Genomic DNA, 23,086 nt, shown 5'->3' with positions numbered 1-23,086 from the left:
CCTCCGATTGGCCGGACTGTGTAGCAGCCTGATTTCCATTGGGCACCGCTGTTGCTATGGCAGCAGTGGGGGGTGTGAGGCAGCGGTTGTGTAGACTAGGAAAAGGTGGAAGGAAGATGGCGGCGCTGGCTTCGGAGCTGCTACTTTTGAGCGATTCGAGCCGCTTCCGCGCGGATAACCTGCTCAGCAGCGAAGATTGGGGTGAGGAGGGCATAAAGAGAAGGGGTTTCCTACTGGTTGAGAAAGGGGGTCGGGTTGTTGCAGGGGTCAGGGGTGGAAGGGGCTTGGATGCCTAGAAGGGGCCTGTGTTGGAGGAGGGGCTCAAAGGGAGAATGGGAGGGGTGGTGGTCAAGGTGGCACGTTGCGTCTTCAGCAAAGTCAAAATACCTAGGTACTCGTTCAACAGGTGCGCCTGCCCTGTCACGGCGTCTCCGTGACTAGGCAGAACTTCACCTGTTGAATGTCTGCTTGCTATGACTCTTTGTTAAAAGCTAAATCGCCCTGAGAGACTGGCGTGGAGGAGGGAGCTGGTTGGAAAGCAGGGCTAAGGCTTTAGCTGATTGAGAATCTGAAGAAGGCATGCAGGTGGTATAGGGAAGGGGGGGATAAAAAGAGCATTTGGTTACTAATTGTTCTCTTTGCCTGTTATTCCAAAGACACAGGTCTTTACAGCTGCCTGGATGACAGAGATGTGGCAGCAGAACTTTTCCCCTGTCTGGAACACAGTGTTGTGGATGCTGAGGGAGACCATTGTATGGTGAGAGAGAGTCTTCTTCACACGTGCCTCAAGGAAGTTAATCCAGTTCTCTCCCTCCCATTCACTTGCTCTGAAGCCTGTCCTTCTTACTCCCTCACCACCTTACATAAGCCCTAAAGATGGTTTTGACTAATTGCTCAACACCATCTTCCCACACCTGCGAGTTCACTTGTATTTCTTACTGGAAGATTGCATAAGTTTTATGAGCTGTGCTTGTGGCTTTGAGCACTGTCTCTGAGTCCTTAAGTTCCTGGTAAGAGCATTCCACTCTGCAATGTCCCTTTCTTTAGTTTGCATTTGTTGTGATTTTTTATGATTTTATGACTTAATTTTGCATTCATTATCATTGCATTCACTATGATTCACTTTTTGATTTAATTTATATGTATTATATTTATGAGACAGCTTAATTTTGATATGCCTCATTTATTGTTATTGTAATGTTTTAATGTTGTAAGAAGAAGAAGACTGCAGATTTACACCCGCCCTTCTCTCTGAATCACTCAGAGTGGGTTACAATCTCCTATGTCTTCTCCCCCCCCCCAACAAACAGACACCCTGTGAAGTGGGTGGGGCTGAGAGGGCTCTCACAGCAGCTGCCCTTTCAAGGACAACTCCTGCAAGAGCTATGGCTAACTCAAGGCCATTCCAGCAGGTGCAAATGGAGGAGTGGGGAATCAAACCCGGTTCTCCCAGATGAGAGTCCGCGCACTTAACCACAACACCAAACTGGCTCTCTGAGCCGCCCTGAGCCCACTTGCGGAATAGGGTGGGGTATAAATTGCAAATTAAATTAAACCCCATGTGCAAAAATTCAAAAATCAGCATTGCTTTTAGATGGCCATCTAGCCTCTGTTTAAAAACCTTCAAAAAAGGAGAGCTCACTACCTCCCGAGGAAGCCTGTTCCACCAAGGAACTGCTCTGTCAGGCAGTGACATCATGGGAAGGAGTGGGGGAAAGGATGAGCTAGTGCCAGTGCTCAGCTCCCATGACCCTTTCTTACATGCGCAGGGTAGTGCTGATCACCACTTCGGGGGTAGGAAGGAATTTTCCTCCAGACCCACCATGGATTTTGGAGGGGTTTTTTGCCGCCTTCTGAGCATAGAGCAAGGGTCACTGGAGGAATGAGGAAGTAGGAGGTAGTTGTGAATTTCCTGCATTGTGCAGGAGATTGGACTAAATGACCACCAAGGACCCTTCCAGCTCTGTGTTTTTCAAGGCAAGACTGCCATCCCTCACCAAAATAGAATAATGGGTTTAATGCAGTCTCTGCACTGTGTTAATCCTACCACTTCAAACCTCTTCACTCTGGTCCCATTAACTTTACAGTTTCCCCAAGTCCCTTATGTATTTTCCTTTTGCTCACAGCCTTTTCTGGCTTTTCTTTTGCCAGAATGGAAGCCTCCCCCCAGCCCCCCTCCCCGACACAATCACACAAACATATAGCCAGTGTGGTGTAGCTGTTAAAATGGTGGACTAGGGCTTGGAGACCCCGTCTGCCTTTTAAACTTGTTGGGTGACTTTGGGCCAGTCATACACTCCTAGCCTAATCTACCTCACAGGGTTGTTGTGGAGAAAAGCAGCATGATGGAAGCTGTTCCGGGGAGGAAGGCAGGGCATAAAAATGTAAATTAAATAATAGCCGTACATGCTCTGACACCTGATCCAAAAGTTCTACACAAAAGGGCCACATAGATAGAGCTGTCTTCAAACCCAGGAATAAGCCAAGTAAGGGGTTTAAAAACTGGTACAGAAATTTCAGGCAGCACATTTGGTAGCTATAGTAATGCAGCATAGCATGGGACAAAGATCAAATCTACATGGAGCTTAGTGGGAAAGGACATGAAACAGAAATAGTATGGGGAGGGGAGAGTAGAGTCTGAATGACGGGAAGTGGAAGACAGCTGAGGAAAGAGAACTGAAACAGGACTTGAGTGAGGGAATGGAGACCCGTAGTGTAATGGGATTTCCTCACTTTTCTGTGCTATTACACATCCCTCTAGTATGATTCATTTTGGTTTTTATACCATTTCTCTTTTCTGGTCCATAGCTCAGCAATGGGTTTGACCTGGACATGGAAACGCTACCACCGGACCCTCCGTGGGACCCTCTACATGACACCCTCTTTCCAGGTGAACACTCTTAGTTGAATGCTGAGTAGACCTGCTTATGCTGGTGAGGTTGTTCTGATCCTGTAGGGCTTGACTTACAGTCTGTCGGCGAATCTCTGCAGCATTCAAGCAGTGAATTTGGAGTTCCCTTGCTATGCGGCTGTGGCTGCGGTCAGGCATCCCGTGTTTGGGGGCGAGCTGCTAGTCATAAGATTGGGCTCAGTGGTTCTGAAGAGTAGAAGAGACGGCTCCAGTTCCATGATCATGAACAGGATGAAATTTACTGTGGTATAAGCTGCAAGAAATGCATTCATCTTGAGGGTGACACAAGTTTTTTTGTTTTTGCTTTGGTCAACTTAGAATGACTGGGAAGGAAGGAAAGGTCCCCTGTGCAAGCACCAGTCATTTCCGACTCTGGGGTGATGTTGCTTTCACAATGTTTTCACAGCAGACTTTTTATGGGGTGGTTTGCCATTGCCTTCCCCAGTCATCTATACTTTCCCCCCAGCAAGCTGGGTACTAATTTTACCAACCTCAGAAGGATGGAAGGCTGAGTCAACCTCGAGCCGGCTACCTGAAAACCCAGTTTCTGCCGGGGATCAAACTCAGGTTGTGAACAGAGCTTAGGACTGCAGTACTGCAGCTTTAACACTCTGTGCCATGGGGCTCCTAATGGCTGACCCACCATTAAAAAAAATGTGGTCATGGCCAATACTCCCTCTAAGCTGTGGAGTCTCGTGAGCAAGAATTCTACTTTGTGAGCTACTGGCATTGAAGTTGTGAGCTACTAAATAAATTAGTTTGCTCTGGGGCCATCCTTCCTGAGCTAAGACAAAAATGTGTGAGCTGGAGGCTAAAAACCTGTGAGTTAGCTCACACTAACTCAGCCTAGAGGGAACACTGGTCATGGCATACATCTTTCACAGGAGCCTTGTATGGAAAGCTAATGAATAAAAATGTGTCCAGATTTTACTTTACCCTTGAGTTTGCATATCTCACTATGAGCCAGACAGCATTGGAATTATTGGGCAATTTTGTGTGGCTCTGCTTTGGTGGATAAAGTCACGTGACTGGACCTGTCGCTGAGGGAACTGTAATTCAGTGGAGGGCATAAGTTTTGTTTCTGGGATACCTTTGCAGATGCTCTCAGACAGCTTTTAGATGTATGTCCCCAAGCAAGATGATGGTGCAAAACCCCCAGGTTTTAAATAGAGAAGGTTCTTGTGAAACTTCTTTGTCTTCTAAGTCTTGTGCCAGATAACCAGTTTTTTTGGCTTGGATCCCACACAGCATTTCTGAACATTGCAGTTAGAAATTCTCTGTGGAATCCACCCCTCTGGTGTGCAGTTAGGAAAAAGCAGAACCAGCTGTGACTGGAGCACTGGTGAATATCACAGCTTTAGGCAGAGCCTTTGAAAGAAAAGGTGGTGCAAAATGGATCTTGAGAATCTGGATTTCCAGGGATCTCAGATGTGTTGCTGAGGAGTACTCCCCTCCCCATTCTGTGCTGAGATCACAGAGATGCCAGATAGTCTCCTTCAGGAGTGTCAGTCTGTGAAGAACAAAGTAGGAGTCGTCGTACCTTTAAGACCAACAAAGTTTTATTCAGAATGTAAGCTTCTGTATGCATGCATACTTATTTAGATGAGGGGATAGGGTACATTCTTACATTCTGAATAAAACTTTGTTGGCCTTAAAGGTGCAACTTGGTTCCTACTTTGTTCTGCTGCTTCAGACCAACACGGCTGCCCACCTGGATCAATCTGTGAAGAAGACACTGCTGAGACATTACTGGCTCACTTGCCAGAAGAAATGGAGAAGACAGCGTACATGGGATCCACTATTGGTGGAGCCCACTTCTAGGGGCTGAGGGGATTTTGCTCATATGTGACTGTGTACGAAAATGAAACTGATTGTTTTTTTCTTCCCCTCCCTTGGCTTTGTCATGAGGGAAACAGAATCTTCTTAGCGGTTTGTTCTCCTCCTTTTGCCTGTAGAGCTGCATGTAAAGTCCGAGCCCGTCTCCCCAGCCTCGTCTCACTGCTCTGATTCGTCTGCTGCCACATTCTCCTCCTCTTCTTCCTCATCTGCTGATTTCCCAGGGCAGGTATATCATCCCTGTTCGCTTTCGGTGTATAATCTCATAACATCTGCCTTCAAGTGTCTGTGTTCTTCAAGCTTTTGTGCTTTGTTTCTCCAAGGCCCCCAGCCCAGCTGACGTGATTGGGGTGAAGACGGAGCACCCCCCAACACCTCCATGCATGTTCGGAGATGTCCTGTCACCCCCCTTTGGCACTGTGCACATCAGTGTCATTCCAGCACCTGAAACAGGTACATAGTGTGTGTGGGGGGAGGGATCTTCTAGCTATGAGTGGGTGCATTTGGAAACTTTTTGGACTCTTCAAGGAGTTCTGAAATTCTCTCTAACCCACAAAACCAAGGACAGCTCAGAGAGGGTTCCTGTATTGCATCTGTGGCTATCAGTATTCTTCGACAGAGACAGTGTGGTGGAATGACTGAAGTATTAGTCTAGGGCCAGGGGGAGACCTGGGTTCAAATCCTCATTCCGTCCTGAGGTGATGTTTGGTTAGCCACTCTCTGAGCTCTGCTCTACTGTGGTGAGGATAAAATAAGAAAGTGGGGAGGAGCCACATAGGTTGCTCTGAGTATCTTGGAGAAAAAATGGGATAGAGGAAGATTATATTGGATTTATATCCCGCCCTATACTCTGAATCTCAGTGTCCCAAAGCAGTCACAATCTTCTTTACCTGAGGTAGGTGGGACTGAGAGCTCTTACAGCAGCTTCCCTTTCAAGGACAACTTCTACGAGAGCTTTGACTGACCCAAGGTCATTCCAGCAGATGCAAGTGGGAGGAAGGGGGGAATCAAACCCAGTTCTCCCAGATAAGAGTCCGTGCACTTAACCACTGCACCAAACTGGCTCTCAGAAATATTGCCTGGGGGTTTTTGTGTTGGAGGAAAGTGTGACATCATGTGAATGTTCCATCGTCTGCTTGGTGCTGGAGGTGGTGGCCAAGCGGCAAAGCCTGACTCTGGCTAGGACTTGAGAGGGGGAAGAATCCTGTTACCCCAGTGACTGTCCTGCTGTGTTAACAGGGAAAGCTGTGGCCCCCAACAAAGCAGAGAGCATCCTCAGCCGGAAGCCCCCCATCCAACCCAAACCTGTCGTGGTCACCACTGTACCGGTGCAGCCGGCGACCGCTCCCAGTAAGACTATCTTACTACAGCCTGTCCCTGCCACCCAGTCGCAGACGATCAACCCTGGAATAGCAGGTAACCAGGTGGCAACAAGGCCACTTTCTATTCTGCGGTGCTGGGGCTGCTGTTGCGCAGAATCTCCTATAGCTGGAGGGGTTGCTGTGTTTCCTTTGAAGGCGGCAGGGAAGGGGGAACCCTCTGCCCTGCAGCGCGGAAGGGTCATACAGGCTTGCTCATTTGTGTGTCTTCCTGCCTCAGTCCCAGCTCAGGGAGTCATGATCTCCCAGTCTGAACTGCTGCATCTCCCGATGTCCGGCCTGATCAAGGTTCAGTCCCCCGTGAAGGATGGTCTCCCCGCAAAGCCCGCTCCCTCCGCCCCCAAGCCGGAGGCCAAAACCATTGTCCCGGCACCTGCACAAATAGGATCCTGCAGCCCGGAGATTGATGTAAGTTGTGCCATTGAATCCCGGCTTCTCTTTGCTCTCCTGGCACCGCTCCACCCTGTCCTGTCCCGTGGCCTCTTCTGAATTCAGCAGGTATCATTCAGCACTTGGTGTCCCAACATCTGGCCTGCCCCAGAGGCATTTACAGGAACTTTGCAGCTGGAGTATCCGTCCCCTTATGTTAATCCCTAGCATTTTGCATGGGGTTTCTGCATACAGATGTGCTGCTGAACTCTGTGTGTGTCTCTAAAGCTATTAGCAGCTGCTGTGACATCTAATAGCAGCGAATCCCATATGTATGTGTTTTATCCTGTCTGGAGAAGGTATCCTTTTACCCAGATCCTTGTCGACTTGCGCTTTATGATTTCATTCATTATTTTTTTTAAAAGGGTGTGCATAAATAATGTTTTTCTCTTGGTACTTCTCTCAAGCTGAAAGTGTTGAAACGGCAGCAGCGGATGATCAAGAACCGTGAGTCAGCTTGCCAGTCCCGGAGGAAAAAGAAGGAATACCTGCAGGGGCTGGAGGCTCGGCTGCAGGAGGCCCTGGCAGACAACGAAAGGCTGCGGCGGGAGAATGCGCTCCTCCGACGGCGGCTGGATTGCGTCCTCAACGAGGTGTGCGCTTGCTAGTCTGAAACAGTGACTGCATCACTGCTGGTGGAATGTTGTTTCTGCTTCCCCTTGGGACCCCCTCCCCCTCCATTTTACATGGGTACAGTTCTGCTTCAGGAAGAGTTGTAGAAGTTGAAAAAGGTATGAAGAAGGGAAGCCCAAATTTTGGGGGATTTAGAGCACAATGTAGAGAAAGTGGATAGAGAGAGATTGTTCTTCCTCTCCTGTAACACTGGATCCGGGGGGGTGGGCAGCCAGTGATGTTGGTGAGTGGAGATAGATTCCAGGGAGAGAAAAGAAAAGACTTCACACATTCCCAATTTAACTCCTGGAACTGAGCTGCCCCAAGATGTAGCTATGTTTGTTAGCTTTGATGACTTAAAGAGGGAGGGGGAATTGGACGCATTCCAGGAGGAAAACTCCATAGCTGTTAACTATTCGTCTTTTTCTTTCCTTAGAACGGAGATCTGAAGTTTGGCTCTGGGAATCGGAAAGTCATCTGTGTCATGGTGGTGCTGCTTTTCATAGCCTTCAGTTTTGGGCCTGTGAGGTGAGCCCCCCCCCCCTTCCCAAGGCACTGTGGGTAGGGTAACCTCTTTCTCAGTTCAGTTTAGACCTTTATTGGCATAAAAGCAATAATAATTCACAATCAAAAGTAGATACAAAGGCCTGAAGTATAGTAAGAACAATACATAAAACAATCAATTAAAATAGCAGCCAGTGATACAAATCAAGAGTAGATGCCCAGCAATTAAAATACAGTAGTATGCCTAGATTTAGTTTTGTAGGCTTCTACTAGGAAATTCGCTGCACATGTAGTAGGTTAGAGTTTTCCTTCTAGTAAATACATTATGTTGGAGATATTCAGCTAAAAATTGTCTATGTTGTGAGGCCAGGAGATGACATTCTAAAATAATATGAAATCTTTCTCATTATTTCTTTTATTCTCATATTATTCCTATTATTTCTTTTTGACTGAGATACCTTTCTCAGTCAATAAGCCACTTGGCCCCTCCTTCCCTCTCTCTTCCCCCAGGGAATTCAGCTGGGTGGTGTGTGAGGAACATGGCATGTGGGTGCTTGCCAGACACCGACTAAACCTGGCAGACTGGTTAGGGGGAGGCATTTTCACTAGGATGAGGTTGTTTTGGGGGTGATCGTAGTTTGAAATTATTCTTGTAGAGCAAACTTCCTGAAATTCCTGTCCTCCTGTTCTTGACTTTCTGCTTTTTACTCTTGTGGCCTGAATTTTTGGTGATGGGGGAGAGAGTTGGGTCTCCTGTTGCCACCAAGCCTTTTCTACGACAGCTGAAGTATAATTAGGAAGAACAGGGGCAGGTTGGTCTCTGCCAGGGGTGGGAAGGAGCCCGTTTTTGGTATTTTTTTGGATTCACACACGGGCATTCCACCTGAATTTAATTCTCTACTAAGATGTCCCAAAATAGCTACAGTGTTGACTGCAGACTTCCACCTTCTCCCAGTATCAGCGAGCGAAAAGCAGCAGACGTGGACCCGCCCAGGCAGGAGACAGAGGCTGGCCCCAGCCGGAGGCATCTTCTAGGTGTCACAGAGGAGTCTCTGGAAGTCCCGGAGGAGGAGCTGCCCGAGCGGCAAGAGGAGGCCCCAGCCATGCCTGGAAAGACACCATTCAGGTATATTGGGGGGGGGAGGTTGGTAGCTAAGAGAATGATTTGGAAGGCCACAGTCTCAAGTCTCACTGCGGACCTTAAATGCATTCCTGTAGTCCACCTTGGGTCCCCATGAGAAAGACAGACTGTAAATGAAACGAATAAATTCACTGGGTGTTCTCAGCTGTGTTGGCCTCAGGCTCCCTTTCCCAAGTTAGGTGGCAATAACAACAGTGACCCACTCTTACCAAGCTCTACACGATGATGATGTTTTCCTCCTGTGGTCAGCTTGCAAAGTTAGGACTCTCATCATGCCCATCCAGGCCGTCTAGTCCAATCGCCTGCTCAGTGCAGGATCAGCCTAGAGCATTCCTGACCAGTGTTTGTCCAGCTGCTGCTTAAAGACTCCCAGTGAGGGGGAGCTCACCACCTCCCTAGGCAGCGGATTCCACTGCTGCACTATTCTTACTGTAAAAAAATATTTTCCTAACATCCAGCCTGTACTTTTCCACATATAATTTATACCATTATTGCGAGTCCAATCCTCTGCTGCCAACAGGAGCAGCTCCCTGTCCTCTCAGTGACAGCTCTTCGAATCCTTCAAGATAGCATTCATGTATTCCCCCCAGCCTCCTCTTCTCCAGGCTGAGTGTTCTCCAGCCCCTCAGTCATTCCTTGAAGAGACTTCTCTTTGTTTGTTGCCCGCTTAATCTCTCCTGGCAGCAGCCTCCACAACAGGACCACCGAAGCCGATCGAAAAGACCAGGGGGATTCATACAGGGGGTAGAGGGGTGGTCCTTTCAAGTGCTTTGGTGCCAATCAGCACTCTGTTGTATAGACAACAGAATTCATTATGCCATTAGGCCAGGCAGACTAGCCATGGCCTAAATGGCTTGCTGCCAAATCCTTGGTGGCCTAGTGAATGGAAAGGGCCCAGACCACAAAGCCTTCCCTGAGTGGTCACATGGAGGAGGTTTGCCTATTACCTGGTGCATGTTGTTACTGCTTCATTTCCAGACTTTGCTCGATGTTGCTGTTGTCCTTTAAGATGAGAGAATGTGTACAAAAACCTTTCATAGCTTCCTTGCATCTTATGCAACCAAATATTTTTTAAATTGAGCGGGATTGGACTGTGGTTCAGTGGCAGAGCCCCAGCTTTGCATGCAGAAGGTCCCAGGCTTGATCTCCAGCATCTCCAGTTGAAAAGGACTGGGCAGCTGGTGATAGGAAAGACCTCTGCCTGAAATCCTGGAGAGATGCTGCCAGTCAGAGGAGGTAATAGTAACGCCAAGGTTGCAGGTTCGACCATATGGGCCACCAAGAACTGTTGGGGAATTTTCTCTCTCTGTATTTTATAAACACTTTGTCTTTCCACCATTCCCCAAAACAACCCGATGCTCTCAGAACCTAATACATGAGACCCAGAGACTTTTTCAAAACTACAGATAAGCTTTATTATTCTCCAGTTTTCTCTCAAGACAGCACACTCTGGCTATATATATAGAAAAGGAAAACAGTTAGATAGCACTCTTACATTATGCTCTTAGAATTAGAACCCTTATGCATTTTTATATAGTTCAAATAATTTCCAGATTCAGTAGTTAGGCTTACACACTCTTATTTCTTTAGTTAGCAAATCTCATACAATCTTATACCTGTTAAATTCTTAAGTTTTTCTAAAGTTCTAAGCTCCCAATCTTTGTTAGAGATCTCTAACCCAGTTTATGGCTCACCTGCCCAGGGACACCGTTTGGCTCTCTGATACAAGCAGCAAGATGGTGGGAAATTTCTGAAGCTTATATAGATTCTTGTCCTGAGAATTTCTCACTTATCTCTGATAGATATCTCTCTTCTGGGTCAATCTGACAATTTTCTCACCAGCTGCACCGCAGATGGGCTCTCACACTGGCTAATGTCCATCTTTCTTTAGATCTCATGCTGGGATCAACTATTGTCCGATGAGAACTACTTCCCTTATCTGATTCTTCCCATCTCAGTCAGATTTCAAGTGCTTCAAACAGTGTAAAATGACTTAAATCTCTCATGGGTTGTTCTCATAAATGGACCAGAATTTTTTCTGCAACAGTGACCTAGATGGACTGAGTGTCTGATTCCGTATAAGGCAGGTTTGTGAGAATCAAGCTTCTCAGTGATTCCCTTTGCCCTTAAGGGTGTGTGTTTTTCGTTTGGCCTCTGCCCCTCCAGAAACCTGTCTGCTCCCTTCTCTGACATGAAGGACCTGGTGCTGAGGGACCTGGACAAGCTCTTCCTGGCTTCCGACTGCCGCCAGTTCAATCGCACAGAATCCCTCAGGTAGGCTTTGGAGGGTAGGGGGAAGGGGTTGCAGCCGAGCAAGTTTGGGTGTTGTATGTAGACCATGAGGTTGTGGAGGAGAGGGGAGCCAAGCAACTTTGGGAGTTGTAGTTGCACCACGAGGCCCTCAGAAATCCTTAAAATATATCAGGAATTAATCACCATCCTGCTCACTGCCACCAAATGCCTCATAGCTCAGAACTGGAAAAGCAAATCTTTCCCATCCATAGATCATAGAATGATAGAGTTGGAAGGGGCCTCCAAGGTCATCTAGTCTAACCCCCTGCACAATGCAGGAAATTCACAAATACCTCCCTCTAAATTCACAAGATCCTCATTGCTGTCAGAAGGCCATCCAGCCTCTGTTTAAAAACCTCCAAGGAAGTAGAGCCCACCAACTCCCGATGAAGCCTGTTCCACTGAGGAACCGCTCTAACAGTCAGGAAGTTCTTCCTAGATAGTTGGTCTTCAAAAGTCTTGGGATTTTTTTTAAATTATTTTTTTTATGGGCAAAATTGCAGAATCCATTTCCCGATCAGAACCCCAGCTAGGCCTTTCTAAGATAACGGATGAATGGTTTCCTTTTCTGGAATTCACAGCACAGGATTGGAGGTCAAAGATCTATGGCATAGAAACATCTGTAGCATGATTTTTTTGACTCTTCTTTGAAAGGAATTTGGTTAAGAATACTGTATTATTGAATAGAACTGCTATAAACTCATATTCCTAAGTACTTACCTGATTTTTAGATAAATTCTTAGTCTACTTGTTCTTACATTTGTCTGGCAAGAAATGAGTTTATTATATATAACTGTTATTCAGTACTCGTTATATGGCATGAACAGTAAATTATACTATTATAGTGATACTGTTGCAATACTATTGCGATAATTGTACTTCTTCTACAATTTTCAATTAAAAAGAAGACTGCATATTTATACCCCCCCCTTCTCTCTGAATCAGAGACTCAGAATGGCTTACAATCTTCTATGTTCTCCCCCCACAACAGAGACCAGTGAGGTAGGTGGAGCTGAGAGGGCTCTCACAGCAGCTGCCCTTTCAAGGACAACTCCTGTGAGAGCTATTGTTGACCCAAGGCCATTCCAGCAGCTGCAAGTGGAGGAGTGAGGAATCAAACCTGGTTCTCCCAGATAAGAGTCCGCACACTTAACCACTACACCAAACTGGCTACAAACCACTACACCAAAAGAGAGAGGGAAGGGCAACAAGCCCAGCAAACAATATCTCTCCTCCCTTCCGCAGGCTAGCGGATGAGCTCAGCGGGTGGGTCCGGAGACATCAGATCAACGGGAGGAAGCCCTCGCAGTCACGAAAAGCTGCACAAGCCAGCCAGGTGGGAGGTGATCGGCCCAAAAGGGAAGGCCTTCGCTCCAGCTTGGGGTGGGGTGGGGGGTCATGCAATAAATCTGGCCTGGAAGATTGTACCTGGAATCTGACTGTGGCTCCCTCCTAGGTTGGGAGATGGAGGGGGGTGGATTGCTTGGGAGGTTATGCAGAGGCCCTGGTTTTGCTGGATTCCCCCCCCCCCCCAATCCCATCCTGAACCCTCATCTGTTTCCCTTCAGGAGAAGAACAAGGAAAGGAAGCCCCTGAGCCCTTCCCGCTACGTTCCTGCCAGCCCCCTAAGCCGCCCAGAGAGGTAAGCAGCTTCTGCATCAGCCATCTTTGCCTCTACGCTGAGTCTTTCATTTGGGATGGTTGGCTCTGGCTCCTGCTTTCCCTTTCCACCTGAGCCGCTTGCAGACAATGGCCCTGAATGGTTCTGCAGCTGCATATCCCTCAACCCAGATGTTCTTCTTCCCTGCAGCATGCGTTATGTCAGGGCTTCCGACTGAAGGCTTGACTGTGTACCTCTCTTGGCCCTGCCACAGAGGCCCTGCAGGGAGCAACAAGACTGGTTGGCCACATTCCCTTTGATCTCACACAGGGCTTTTTTTGTAGCAGGATCTCCTTTGCATATTAGGCCACACACCCCTGCTGTAGCCAATCCTCCTGGAGCTTACAGTAGGCCCTGGACTAAGAGCCCTGCAAGCTCTTGGAGGATCGGCCACATCAGGGGTGTGTGGCCTAATATACAAAGGAGTTCCTGCTACAAAATGAGCCCTGGACCTCAAGGTCAAGTGATGGCTTGCCCTAGCAGTGGTCCATTTGTGTCCAAAGTGCCCCAGAGAGCTTGTCCTCGGCTGCCAGTAATTAAGTGACATTGAAGAGGACGTGTACCAGCTGGCCCTGTTGGTGCCCATTTTCTAGGCAAGGCAAAACTGGGCCTGAAAAACTAAGAGTTGCCCAGAGGCCATGACAGAGGAGAAGCCGAAGCTGTGATCTTCTGCATCCAAGTCCATTGCCCTGTCCTCGCAGCGCACACATACGCACACTGCCGTTGGACCTCTTGTTTAATGTGCAGCCCAGTCCCACCCAGCTAGTTTCCAAAGGCCCCAAAAGGAGAGGAGAGGGTTAGCCCCCACCCACATTCAGGGGTTTTTTTGTAGCAGGAACTCCTTTGCATATTAGGCCACACACTCCTGATGCAGCCAATCCTCCAAGAGCTTACAGGGCTCTTAGTGCAGGGCCTACTGTAATCTCTTGGAGGATTGGCTACATTGGGCGTGTGGCCTAATATGCAAAGGAGGTCCTGCTACAAAAAAAGCCCTGCCCACACTTCCTTTCCTTTGTTGCTTGCTGCCAGAGTAGCTCAGGAGATCTTTCCACTGCTGCTTCTCCCTCCTTTTGTCTCTGTAGGCATGCCTCCAAATTGACTGGAGAGGAGGCTGTGGGGAGACATGATTGTTTTCTTTCAGTACTTGTCAGAGGAGGGCAGGGAGCAGTTCCTGTTGGCAGCAGAGGAGGGGACTCGCCATAATGGGTTTAAATTATGGGCAGAAAGGTACAGGCTGGGTATTAAGAAAAAACTTTGTACAGTAAAAAAAGTTTAGCAGTGGAATTGGCTGCTTATGGAGGTGGCGGTCTTCAAACAGACACTGGTAGTCTTCAGGCAGTGGCCGAACAAACACTTGTCAGGGATGCTTTAAGCTGATCCTGTTTTGAGCAAAGGGGTTGGGGGTTGGGCTAGATGGCCTCTAGGGTTCCTTCCAGCTCTATGAGTTTGTCACTCTGTTTCCTGCTCTCCTCCCCCACGTTCCTACTCAAAGCAGGGCCTTGTTTGTGTCAAGTCCCCAACAGTTCAATGATCAATGACAGTCTATTGCAAGAATAGCTGTTGATATATGATAGGTCAGAGCAAGATGGTTCTTGCGTAAACTGGCTTTGGCAGGCAAATGCCCTCTACTTATACTTTATGTTAAAACCATTATACATTCAAACCCGAGGCGTGAAGCAAGCCGTCCCTCCCTCCAAAGTTCAGTTCTCAGGCCCCTTGCAGGTGTACACATAATCAAGCAGAGACAGCGTGCGACCTTGACTGTCTCTGAGATAAGGCTTGAAAATATTCTTCACTTGTTACACAGGGATAGGAGAGCTGGCTAAGCGAGAAATGAAAGTAGCATCTTGGCTAAATGGCAAGAGGCACTCTCGACAGCTTGTAAGCAGCTGGCCTTGGCTCCCAAGCTAGCTGCAGTCACAGTGCCTAGATTGGGGATTGCATTTTAGGTAACAGGGCTTGTTGCTTCTTGGGTCAGTTGTTGGAAAGACACCATGGCCACCCACCTCCTCTGGCCAAGTGCTCCCTCTGGACTTGGTCCTTCTCTCCTTCTGTCCTTTTCCCCTGGGATGGATCAGCTTTGGCTCCTGTGGTGCACTCACACTATGCAGCCTTTCCCTGCATCTGCTCTTCCATGCTTTCAGGGATTCCCTGAGCCAGCTGCAGGTATATCAGCATCCCGAGCACAAGGAGCATGACTTCATGGATGCTATCGATCGGCGAGAGGATACCTTCTACGTGGTGTCGTTCCGCAGGGTGAGTGATTGGTAACTGCAGTGGAGCTGTAGAGACAGCTGTGAGGACAAGTAAATAATAATAAGGGATGAAGAGCCATTCTGGATCAGATTACAGACCCAGGAAGTCCAGCATCCTGTTTCCCACAGTGTCCCAGGAGTTCTAAGAAGAAGACTGCAGATTTATACCCCGCCCTTCTCTCTGAATCAGAGACTCAGAGTGGCTCACAATCTCCTATGTCTTCTCCCCCAACAACAGACACCCTGTGAGGTAGGTGGGACTGAGAGGGCTCTCACAGTAGCTGCCCTTTCAAGGACAGCTCTGCGAGAGCTGTGGCTAACCCAAGGCCATTCCAGCAGCTGTAAGTGGAGGAGTGGGGAATCAAACCCAGTTCTCTCAGATAAGAGTCCGCACACTCAACCACTACACCAAACTGGTTCCCTAAAAGGGCATAGAGATGGAAGATTCTCACTGCTACAGCAGTACACTGTCTCTAGGCCTCCCACTTCCTTGCCCCAGACCCAGCATCCCACCCCTGAGAAACGGGAGGGGGAAGAGGGAAAAATGGTCTCTCTATAGTGACGCTCTAGAAATTTGCTCTAGTCTTTGTGGTAGGGACTAAAGGAGGCAGCCTAGATTGTCTCCTGGAATTGACATCACAGCCTCCCCAAACTCTGCCCTTCCCAAGCACCAGCTCCCAAATCTCCCAGCTTGCATGCAGGGTGGACTTTTTCTTCAGAAACTAGAATTCCCCTTTGAGAAAGCTAAAGCTTATAGTCTCAGGAGAAGATCAGACAAACGTGGCATTCTACACAGAGTCCTCCATCCCTTTGGTCACCTTGTGGTGAGGCCCGACTGGCCCACTGACCTCCGCGAGGTGGCCTTCTCATTACATGTTCCCTGCTGCCTGTTGGGGACTGCTGGCCCTCCAGTCCAGATGGCCAGGTGGTGCTAGAAGGCGGTTTCTCACATGCCTCTGTGTGGCATCAGAGGGGAAGGCAGCTGGGACTGGGAGCCACAAGCCACAGCAGGGAGGGGAAACTTCAGAGGCTCACCAGGGAGGCTGGTTGAGGGGCAAGGAGCAGAGAAAGGAAGGCCTACTTTGCATTAGAGGGAATGGACAAAGGAACTTTACTGCTCCTTTTTGAAAACCCATTTCCTTTTGGAAGCTTTGGCACAGTTCTTTAGGTCTCCCCCACCATGTTCTGGAACCAAACCAGAATCTTCTTCCCTGCCCCCCTCCCTTAAGACTATAAGACTGTATATAGCCCTCCATTCTCTCTGAATCAGAGTCTCAGAGTGGCTCACAATCTTCTTTATATTTCTCCCCCGCAACAGACACTATGTGAGGTGGGTAGGGCTGAGAGAGCTCTCACAAGCAGCTGCACTTTCAAGAGCAACTCTCCGAGAGCTATGGCTGACCCAAGGCCATTCCAGCAGCTGCAAGTGGAGGAGTGGGGAATCAAACCCGGTTCTCCAAGATAAGAGTCTGCACACTTAACCACTATATCAAACTGTCTCTCTTCCATCTTCTCCCCCTTGCAGTTTATTCTTCAAAGCACCCATGCACCTGGATGGCACTGTATAAATAATAGCCATGTTCTTCCTTCCCTTTGCCTTAGGATCATTTACTGCTGCCTGCCATCAGCCACAACAAAACCTCTCGCCCAAAGATGTCCTTGGTGATGCCCGCCATGGCCCTCAATGGTAAGAGTGTGGTTGGGAAGGAGAGAGGGAGGGACACAGATGTGTGCCAGGGACCATTATCACCCCAGAAGCAGTTTCAGTGTTGTGCTTTGTTTTTGTCCCTCCCCCAGAGAGCCTGTACAGTTCCTCACTGGGCTACGAGGTGATGATGCAGATAGACTGTGAGGTGATGGACACTCGTGTCATCCACATCAAGAGCTCGACGGTACCTCCTTTCCTGAAGCGCCAGGAGGCCGCCCCCGACAACCACACTCAGCCTGCCCCGCAGGCCTTTTCTGGACGGACAACCCGGGCGGCTCTGCGGTCCCAGCGCCCCACCTTGTCTCCCTCGGCCCGGCGGCATCCGCCTCGCGCCCTGTACCTGGGAGAGCATGCCGGGGAGTAGCTTCAGCCCCTCGCGGGGAGGGTGAAGAGAGCTGCAGTGGCAGTGTGGAGAGCCCTACTGTCCTGCAGGCGGTGCCCCCTCCTGCTGAGGGAAGGGACACGCCACACGGGGGAACTGGGCCTGTGTGAGAGGTGGACGTAACTGTTCCTGCAAGCGTTGGTTCTGTTGGATGGCTGGATCAATTTCCTCAGAGACGCACCCATTGACACCATCCTTACGCACATCCCCTTCTCAGAAAACCTCTTCCCTAATTTCATGGTTCTCTCCAGGATGGGTCAGCGAGGATTTTATCCTTCAGCTCGGGCCCCTCCCTTATCAGCCCTTGGCCTCAGTTTTCTGCAGATGAGACTCTTTGTTTATCTTTAGTGCCCCCTAGTGGCTGAGATTGAGGGCTTCGCATTTGAAGAAGGGAAGAGGGTCTCTTTTATACTGCTGTTTGCAATCTATGTATATTTGTTTGTGTGTGTGAGAGAGAGAGAGAATGAAGGAAGCAGAGTTACCTCTCTATTCCACAGAGAAGGGTGTATGCGTGTTCACATGTGGTCCTCTCCTGTCCCATCCCCCCTCCCCCCCAAGTTGCTCCAGTCGCACTTAGACCTGCCCCTTGGAGGTCCTTCTTGTGGGGGTTTTCCCTGATCTTTTTTTAAAAAGGGAGCTACAAATAAACCAGATATGGGACCTCAATCTTCTCTATGCTTTTTGTTTTGGCATTACAGTAGTCATAATTCTAGAGGAACTGGCTGGCCACTGTGTGAGACCGGATGCTGGACTGATGTAGCCAGTTTGGTGTGTTGATTAGGAGCATGTACTCTTATCTGAGAGAACCAGATTTGATTCCCCACCCCTCCACATGCACCGCTGAGTGACCTTGGGTCAATCATAGTTTTCTTAAGAACTGTTTCTCTCAGGATAAGTTTCTGTCAGAGGTCTCTAAGCCCCATCTACCTCACAGGGTATCCGTTGTAGGGAGAGGAAGGGAAAGGAGTTTGTAAACTGCTTTGAGACTACAGATGAACAGTGAGGTATAAATCCAATCTCCTCTTCTTATAGATGGGTTACTGGTCTGATCCAGCACGGCTCTTATGTTCTTATAAGGGAGACTCTCAGTTGCATGCAGCTAAGACAGGTCACCAGCAGCAGCTGGAACAGATGTTGTCCAGTCTGTTGAGTTGTGGTAAGGTCCATTGTTACAAAAGTAGTAATGGACCCAAACCCATTTTGGGAAGGAGAGAATCAACTGCCATTGTGGTTTTCTTAAGATTGTTTTGTATCTTTCCTTTTTTGAGGGTGGGGGGAGGTCTTTGTTACACCCTCTGTTCTTTATCTCTTATATTTTAACCCAGCCTTTCTTCCAAGGAACTCAAGACAGTGTGCACAGTTCGTCAGCCTCATTTTATTCTTGCAGGGGGAAGGTCAGGTGAATGGCCCAAGGTCTCCCACCGAGTTTCCGTGACAGAGCTAGAATTGGAGCCTGTGTCCCCCAGGGTTTACCCCTACAACTCATAGGCTTTCCAAGTCCAGCTGAGAGCCTGGAGGGCCATCGTGTTTTGGAATGGACAAATGTTTGGGTAGCTGGACCCAGAGTCTGGCCTGGCACAAGCAATTTCATCATTGGCTTAGCAGGGAGGCTCCATCCTTCCACCTTTTCTGAGGAGACAAAGAACCGGGCTGTTGCTTTTATATCCTGGTCAGGGGGCTTTTGGAAGGCATCTGCTTCGCCATGGTTGGATGCAGAGTGTTGCTAGGCCTGATTCAGTAGGCCTTTACACTCTATTTGTGAATCTCAGCAGGGTTTGAACAATGAATCTGGAAACGCAGCACCCTGGGCAAGCTGCTAAAAATTGGATGTGCTCATTAATGCAAGGAAGGTCTGCTCAGTAAGGAAAGATTAGAGGGAACATTGGATATGGGTTGCAGCAGAGGTTTGGGTCACTTAGTCCAAATCCTTTACATGAAATGGAATGTAACTATGAACATAGAGGGAAATTAGACACCTTGGTGGGACACTTAGCGTCTGGGAGACCAACAAGATTTTCAGGATGTAAGCTTTTGAAAGTCAAAGTTTTCTTTGTCAGAATTTGACAATCAGTTTGTCTGCTGTACTTGCTAGTAGCTCACACCATATTGGCATTATTGGGCAATAAAATCATGACATGAAAAATCTTTTTCCTCTTCCCCCCCTCCGCCCCCCCCCGGAATTTTTAAAAACATTGTAATTTCTAGCCTCACGAAGAGATCTGGGAAGTTCAAAGTCTTCCACAGTGTTGTGTGTTTTTTGCTTTTAGCTGGCTGAATCTCTAGCCATTCCGAGCAGGCCTTGCTCGCCTGTGGCTCTCCTTGCATCAGGTTGCTTTTGGTTGGGGGGGCATATGCTAATGAGGTCTGCCACCTATGTTTCTACAAAATGACCAGTTTTTATATATCTAGAAGAGCTCCCTGGCACAGAGTAGTAGGCTGCAGTACTGCAGTCCAAGCTCTGCTCATGACCTGAGTTTGATCCTGGAGGAAGCTGGGTTCAGGTAGCCGGCTCAAGGTTGGCTCAGCCTTCCAAGGTTGGTAAAATGAGTATCCAGCTAGCTGGGGGGGAAGTGTAGATGACTGAGGAAGGCAATGGCAAACCACCCCATAAAAAAGTCTACCAAGAAAACATGATGTGATGTCACCCCATGGGTCAATAACGACTCATCTATGTGTTACTAAATGTGGGTAGCAGTGTAAGAGACTTCCCCTTTATGGACTTGTTCATAGCCCTGTAACATGCAGTTTCAGCTTCCTGAAGTCCCTTTTATTAACAGAGAGCTGAGTGCCTTATTCCCACACAGTGGCTCATGTATTACTGTTGTGCTGAACCTGACCCTTTGCTTCGTTGCACTTCAGGTGTTTAAACTATATGAGTGTTTGGGGGGAGGGGAATCCTAAATTCACTGAACCTTCCAGTTCAGCAAGAGGTTTATAGTCATCTCTGGCCATCCTAACCTGGGAATTATTCCTGTGATTGCCCTTGTGAGTATCCCACCACTTCTGTCCTTGGTATGGCCTGGTTGTGGAGCATGTTAAAAACTGACTATTGGAGGACCCTTTCCTTGGGGTGGGAGGAGAGCCAGGCGTTGCTGGTTCTCCTAAGTAGGAAATCAGCATGCCTGCATGTTGTTTTCCTTCTGTCCCTATAAGGAGAAAAAGAGAGGTTGGCTTCTTGAAAAACAAAACAATTAAGCTTGAAAGCACAAGGGACAGCCTGGGAGTCCTGGTGGGAACCAGTTTGCTGGATAATAACATGAAAACAGGCGTCTCTGATGCCTTTTTATCCCACCCATCTTTTGAGAGTTGCAGGTAGTGCTGCAAACCTCCAAGTGAGGCTTGGAGAGATGGGGATGGATCCAGAGTCCCCCTGGAGGAAATGGCTGCTTGGGAGGGTGGACTCTGTGAGATCCTCCAAAGGCTCCATCCCAAAACTTACAAGATGCAGTAGCCCACTCTCGGTTTTTGGATTCCTAGACGTTGGGACGGAGCTTGGGGAAGTTGGAAATGAAGGGGGGGGGATAGGGAGAGCTCAGCAGGGATGTGATGCCAAAAGGTGCCTCTTTCTCCAATGGAACTGATCCCTGTAGACTGGAGATGACTTTGAATTCCATCCAGGTCCAGCGGAAGGGTGGCACACCTGTGATGAACAGCTAACTTATACTAGGGATCCCGTGAGGTTTTCAAGGCAAGAGAGGTTTGGAGGTGGTTTGCCATTGCCTGCCTCCACCTCACAACCGGATACTCCTTGGAGGTCTCCCACCCAAATACTAGCCAGGACTGACACCGCTTAGGGTGCAATTCACGCTATACTAAATGCATTTTGCAACTGGATTTTTGCCATTCTTACACAGTAAAAATCCAATTGCAAAACACGTTATTTACTGTAGTGTGAACACACCCTTAGTGTCTGAGATGTGACAGCACTAGGCTAGCTATCCAGCAAGTCAGGCCAGGCAAAGTCCAAGAATTTTCCAGTTTTAAGAACTGGCAACCAGTGTTCCCTCTAAGCTGAGTTAGTGTGAGCTAGCTCACAGGTTTTTTAGCCTCTGGCTCACATATTTTTGTCTTTGCTCAGGAAATATGGGCCCAGAGCAAACTATTATGCAGCAGCTCACAAAGTAGACTTTTTGCTCACAAGACTCCACAGCTTAGAGAGGGAACATTGCTGACAACCCTAAAGTCCATAGCTATCGTGACAGAACCTTTCCTGGACTCCAGCCCACTTCCTCAAATATGACACTGGGGATGGGGTGGAGAGAAATTGTGGGGTTAAGTGTTGCCAGTCCCCAGGTGGGGGCAGGGGATCCCCCGGTTTGGAGGCCCTCCCCTTGCTTCAGGGTCATCAGAAAGTGGGGGGAGGGGAGGGAAATGTCTGCTGGGAACTATTATTCCCTGTGGAGACTTATTCCCATAGAAAATAATAGAGAATTGATCAGTGGGCATCTGGCGCTTGGGGTGTGTGTGTGTGTGTTGTTTTTTGAGGTAGAGGTGCCAAATTTTCAGAATAGCATCCAGTGCCTCTCCCCAAAATACCCCCCAAGTTTCAAAAGGATTGGACCAGGGGGTTCAATTCTATGAGCCCCCAAAGAAGGTGCCCTTATCCTTTATTTCCTATGGAAGGAAGGCATTTAAAAGGTGTGTGGTCCCTTTAAATATGATGGCCAGACCTCCCTTTGGAGTTCAATTATGCTTGTCACACCCTTGTTCCTGGCTCCACCCCCAAAGTCCCCAGATATTTCTTGAATTGGACTTGGCGACCCTAGGTTAAAAGGCCAAGAAATATGACTGAACCTGATGATAAAACTCCAACTCCCAGAATCCCCCCCGCTGTTGGAGTTTGCGGCTTAGGAAAAAAGAACTACAAGTCCCAGCAGCGAGTGAGCTCCTTTAATCCGTATTAGCCGACCGACGGGTCTGGTTGTGCTGGCGAAGTGGGTGAGGGACGGGAGCTGCTCGGCGCGGGGCCCCGTGGATGACCTGCAGCCGCGGGAACGGGACTCCATCCCGGGAGGGAGCATCTGCGCCCTTTGCAAATGCTGGTAAGGAGTCGGGGAGGGCTGGACAAGCGGAATAGTTTCCTCGCCTTGGAAGGGGTGGGAGGAGGCGGTAGCCTCTGGCCCGCCCCCTTTCTTAAATGTGCCTTTGGGTGGGGATGAGGAGGGGGAAAGGGCGTGGCAGTGCTTGGGGTTGCCCCTTTGTTTCCCCCCCTCCGACCCCTTCTCTCCAGGACTGAAGGCATAAGGAAGGGGTGAGGATGCTGTGGGGCGGGGAGAGAGATGGGGCTTTGCCCTTTGGCAGTAGAACGCGGGGAGAGCCAGAGTAAGTTCAATAAATAAATAAATAAATTAGCTGGAACATTTTATCTTTTCTGTAGGGAAAAGAATAGAAGAGAGGAGTCTCATTTGCACTTTTAAGTCTTAACAGAGGTATTTGTGGCTGTGGACCACAGAAAACCAATCCACAAAAGCTTGTGCCCCTTGAAACCCCAGGAATAACTCGCAAAAAATCAAGACGGGTAGCCATGCTTGTCTGCAGCAGCAGAAGAGAACAAGAGTCCAGTAGCACCTTCAAGGCTAACAAAATTTGTGGCAGGGCACGTGCTGTCGTGAGCACTGTCACAATAAATCAGTAAACCTCCTTCCTTGAGGTTCTTAAACAGAGGCTAGATGGCCACCTGACAGCAATGAGGATCCTGTGAATTTAGGGGGCGGTATTTGTGAGTTTCCTGCATTGTGCAGGGGTTGGACTAGATGACCCTGGAGGTCCCTTCCAGCTCTATGATTCTATTATTCTAAGTGGGTTTCTCTGGTCTCTTGAAGCTTCTAACACCGTGCATCTCTTTGTCTTTATTATACCACAACATTCCCATTTGTTGTTTCTATAGTAGATAATTATAGCTGCCCTTCTGGAATTCTGCCTCCTCTCCATTATAGTGTGTGTGTGTGTGTGTATATATACACACACACACACACTT

The 23,086-nt window shown here is 48.5% G+C and overlaps 1 protein-coding gene across 1 annotated transcript; it reads left to right on the top strand.

The window, feature by feature from the left end:
• The first annotated feature begins 62 nt into the window (after window positions 1-62).
• ATF6B (activating transcription factor 6 beta) lies at window positions 63-17,775 on the top strand. Its single transcript, XM_060239072.1, has 16 exons — window positions 63-201; window positions 657-757; window positions 2,809-2,890; window positions 4,867-4,976; window positions 5,071-5,200; window positions 5,987-6,163; window positions 6,347-6,534; window positions 6,963-7,148; window positions 7,604-7,695; window positions 8,627-8,797; window positions 10,979-11,086; window positions 12,350-12,440; window positions 12,673-12,746; window positions 14,909-15,020; window positions 16,622-16,706; window positions 16,817-17,775. The coding sequence occupies exons 1-16, from the start codon at window positions 117-119 to the stop codon at window positions 17,089-17,091; spliced, it is 2,067 nt and encodes a 688-aa protein (XP_060095055.1). The 5' UTR covers window positions 63-116; the 3' UTR covers window positions 17,092-17,775.
• The last annotated feature ends 5,311 nt before the right edge of the window (window positions 17,776-23,086 follow it).

Source organism: Heteronotia binoei, chromosome 5 (assembly GCF_032191835.1).
Source record: "Heteronotia binoei isolate CCM8104 ecotype False Entrance Well chromosome 5, APGP_CSIRO_Hbin_v1, whole genome shotgun sequence".
In the NCBI taxonomy this organism is placed as follows: Eukaryota; Metazoa; Chordata; class Lepidosauria; order Squamata; family Gekkonidae; genus Heteronotia; species Heteronotia binoei.
The sequence above is the reverse complement of the archived record's forward strand: the minus strand, read 5'-3'. Positions and strand labels throughout refer to the sequence as shown.

Bases quoted from the DNA above. Each gene is read 5' to 3' on its own strand.
- ATF6B (XM_060239072.1), top strand. From the start codon at position 117: ATGGCGGCGCTGGCTTCGGAGCTGCTACTTTTGAGCGATTCGAGCCGC. The intron at 6,164-6,346 runs GTAACCAGGTGG...TTCCTGCCTCAG, and splicing joins GATCAACCCTGGAATAGCAG to TCCCAGCTCAGGGAGTCATG. The intron at 16,707-16,816 runs GTAAGAGTGTGG...TCCCTCCCCCAG, and splicing joins GCCCGCCATGGCCCTCAATG to AGAGCCTGTACAGTTCCTCA.